Raw genomic sequence first — 3553 nt, forward strand, 5'->3', positions numbered from 1 at the left:
CAGAAATTCCGAATGAAGGAAAAAAAAAAAAAAAAAAAAAAAAAAAAAAAAAAAAAGGAAGAAGAAGAATGAAAAACTTAAAAACAATTTTTTTGTCAGTGCACATTTCTACTGTGAAGCACACTGCCAGCACTTCACCTGTGCCCCCCCCCCCCCCGCAACCTCCCTCCAGCAATAATCTGGCCCTTATGTCCCTGCCTTGTACCGGCCCTGTCTATTTCCAATCATTGATGGATATTCCCATATACAGAGCTGAGGATTTTCCATTCCTGAGCCTGTATACACCCCCCCCCCCCAATAACCTCTCCACACTACCAAACAAACACCATAGCCAGAATAAATCGCTGATCACTGACATCCATTCATCATTTTCACATTTATTATGGAAATAAAATAACATTGATATGATGACAAATCAGTCCCCGACCCCTGTACATCATAATCAATAGGAACAAGACAAGCACTGGCTGCATAAATAGTGACAACTATTACAAAAATCTATGCATCCAATTGCTTCTCACTGTGATTGGCTGTAATATAAAAGAACTCGTGAGGACAAAAACATAGGAATGGTCATTGTGGGTATTAAAGTGTGTGTCCAGACAAAACCGTTTTTTTTTTTGTTTGTTTTTCTAGCTTTGAATGGAGTGGGAAAGGTTTGAAACCCTGGTCAGGTTTTTAGCACTAAAGGCCCAAATAGAGAGATTTCCCTTTACTTCCTGTTAACAAGATTTTACCAGACAGAATATGAAGGAAAAACTGCAACGGGGACATAGACAGAAATAGCCATTTCTTATCCTTCCCTTACGCTATAAAAAGGAAAAAGTATTTTATTTACATTTAAGTTGTTGTGGAAGAGTTCCTCTAAATTCCTGTCTGGTAAAACCTAAAATCAACAAGTCAGGACGTGAGGGGAAATCTCTCTACTAAAGCCCCAGATAGAAGTATAAATTAGACAATTCTAATCCTTCCAGACTCCATTGAAAAATGTTTTGGCTATAGATGCCACTTTAAAAGATGGTAGCTCCAGGGCTGTTATCCCAGAATTCATTACTCTACCTTCTGTTTCATTGACTTGGAACAGTGTCCCTGGCCAGTGACAACTAGGTAATGAAGTGAAGCTTAGAATGAAGAGGACGTTCCCAAAGCCGGCAACTTTGCTGGTTCTTGACCACCGTTTTTCCATTTGGCCTAGTATTTCACCATTCTCCATCCTGTGTTTAGATTTTTCACATCCATTTCCCCACAGATATCTTTACACAACCTCTCCATACACATAACCCAACATGGAGGGGCTCAGTGAAGGTGGTGGTGAAGGTGTCGGATCGGGTCACACAATTTATAAAAGGAGATCCGCCCAGCCTCATAATCCAGATCCATACTGACTCTGTTACTGGAGACAGTGTCGGGTAATCGGATCCTATTATTGTCATGCATCGCTAAGTACATATCACCTCCTCTTACCAAACCCCAGGATTTATTAGCTCCAATCAGAGACTGCTCTCCTCTCCTGTCTATACTAGGGTAACACAGCCCAACTCTCCACAGATCTGACCGCCCGACATCCACTTCCCAGTAATGTCTCCCTGAGGAGAAACTCTGACTGCTCATCACCTGAGGATAATGATGAAACCTCTCTGGTCTTTCTGGGCGATTCTGATCTGATGTCACGGATACAGTTTTCCTGTCATCTGATATACGTAGAGTATTACCAGCTGTCCTCACATCCAGTAATATGTCCGTAACCCCCGATGTCTGCTGTACAGAACCAATATTTGGTCCTCCATTCTGGTGGTCTGATCGCTGTATGGTGGGGATGGGTTGGGCATGTTTCCTAGATAATTCAGTATTGACATGAACTTTGTCCTTAGCAGTAGAATATGGACAGACACGTGTGCCTGTACATTTCTCTACATTTACCCCAGACATGATATCAGATAAACCTGTGTGTAATGTGTGCGAGATCCCCGCCACATCCAGATCCCCTCCATCATGGAGGAGTTTATCATGTCTCTCTCTATCCTCATCTCCATCCTCAGTATCACACAAGTCCCCTGTGTCGGATTCCTGTAGGACAGTCAGTGAATTAGTCAGGTTACACAGCTCCTCAATGTTCCCCATCTTCCTGGCCAGCTTCTCTTTCTTTATTTCCAGCTGTTGGATCATAATAGACAGTGAAAGAGAGACCCGCTCTGCCTGCCCAGAGATCTCACCCAGGACTTTGTTCTCCAGGTCTTCCAGACGTCTCCTGAGGTCTCTGAACAGGGCAGTGACTATCTTTGTTTTATCATGTGCCTTTCTTTGTACTATCCACCTCCGTTCCTGCAGACTCTGGACTCTTTTCTCCATCTCCTCTCTCTCAGTCATCAGTTTCTGCAGAACATTTCTCAGTTTCTTCTTCTTCATCTCAGAGGCCTCATCCAGAGTCTCCACCTGGTGTCCCCGATGTTCTCCATCCAGCCTGCAGGACACACAGATACAGGTGAAGTCCTCAGTGCAGTAATACTTCAGGAGTTCCCTATGGACGGAGCATTTCCTGTTCTCCAGGGAAGTGGTGGGGTCACATAAGACGTGTTCTGGTGACTTGCTGTGGACTCTCAGGTGATTGTCACACAGAAAAGCTTCACAATGCAGACAGGATTTTACAGCAGCTACAGGAGTGTGAATACAATAGGTACAGAAGACTCCGGACTCCTCCTGATCTGGCTGAACAGACAGGAAATTCTCCACTATGTTACGCAGTGTTATGTTCCTCCGCAGTGAAGGCCACTTCTGGAACTCTTCTCTACATTCAGGACAGGAATAACTTCCAGACCTCTCCTGTGTATCCAACGCACGACCAATACAGTCCTGGCAGAAGTTGTGTCCACATTTCAGGGTTACAGGATCTGTATAAATGTTCAAACAGATGGAACATTCCAGCTCTTTCCTCAAATTGGCAGACGCCATCCCTGAGAGTGGAAGAGAGAAATTACAGTAAAAGTCTCTGACATGCAGTAACCAATGTGAACAGTTCTATACATTCCTACCCAGGGTAAGGCTGAGACTGATGGTGGCCATAGATGGATCAACATTTGACCATTTAAATGGCTGAATTTTGATCCATCTATCGCTGTTCTGGCTTGAGAGAAATCAGTTTGATAATCCATTTTTCAAAATGGGAATCTTTGGAAAACCTTTATTCGATAAGCACCTGCAGCCAAATGGTTGCTGTACTGATCAATGAACTCCATCACCTGTCCAAGCTATCCTGCTGGGAAGATGTCAAAGCAGAAAATCATAGATGGTGGAGGCATTCCCTGTGCCTAAAGGCCCGTACACACGGTCGGACTTTTTGACAACAAACATGCAAATTAGCTGTTTTGGAGAAACATCCGACTGTGTGTACGCTCCATCGGACAAACTTTTTCTGTTTTCATCGGACTTTTGTTGGCTGTGCGAACGGACAAACTTTCTGGCAACAAATGTCCGATGGAGCAAAGTCCGACCGTGTGTATGCAAAAGCATTGGACTTTTGTACAAGGTACAAACAAGCATGCTCAGAACCAATGCA

General features: G+C 43.8%; 1 protein-coding gene across 1 annotated transcript; it reads right to left on the reverse strand.

The window, feature by feature from the left end:
* Nucleotides 1-1296: 1296 nt before the first annotated feature.
* LOC143998164 (E3 ubiquitin-protein ligase TRIM11-like) lies at nt 1297-2949 on the reverse strand. Its single transcript, XM_077493896.1, has 2 exons — nt 1905-2949; nt 1297-1796 (listed from the first exon to the last, which is right to left on the reverse strand). The coding sequence occupies exons 1-2, from the start codon at nt 2947-2949 to the stop codon at nt 1297-1299; spliced, it is 1545 nt and encodes a 514-aa protein (XP_077350022.1).
* Nucleotides 2950-3553: the final 604 nt, after the last annotated feature.

The sequence above is a fragment of the Lithobates pipiens genome, unplaced genomic scaffold (genome assembly GCF_037356315.1).
Source record: "Lithobates pipiens isolate NorthernLeopardFrog02 unplaced genomic scaffold, aLitPip1_a1.2 Scaffold_19, whole genome shotgun sequence".
Lineage (NCBI taxonomy): Eukaryota > Metazoa > Chordata > Amphibia > Anura > Ranidae > Lithobates > Lithobates pipiens.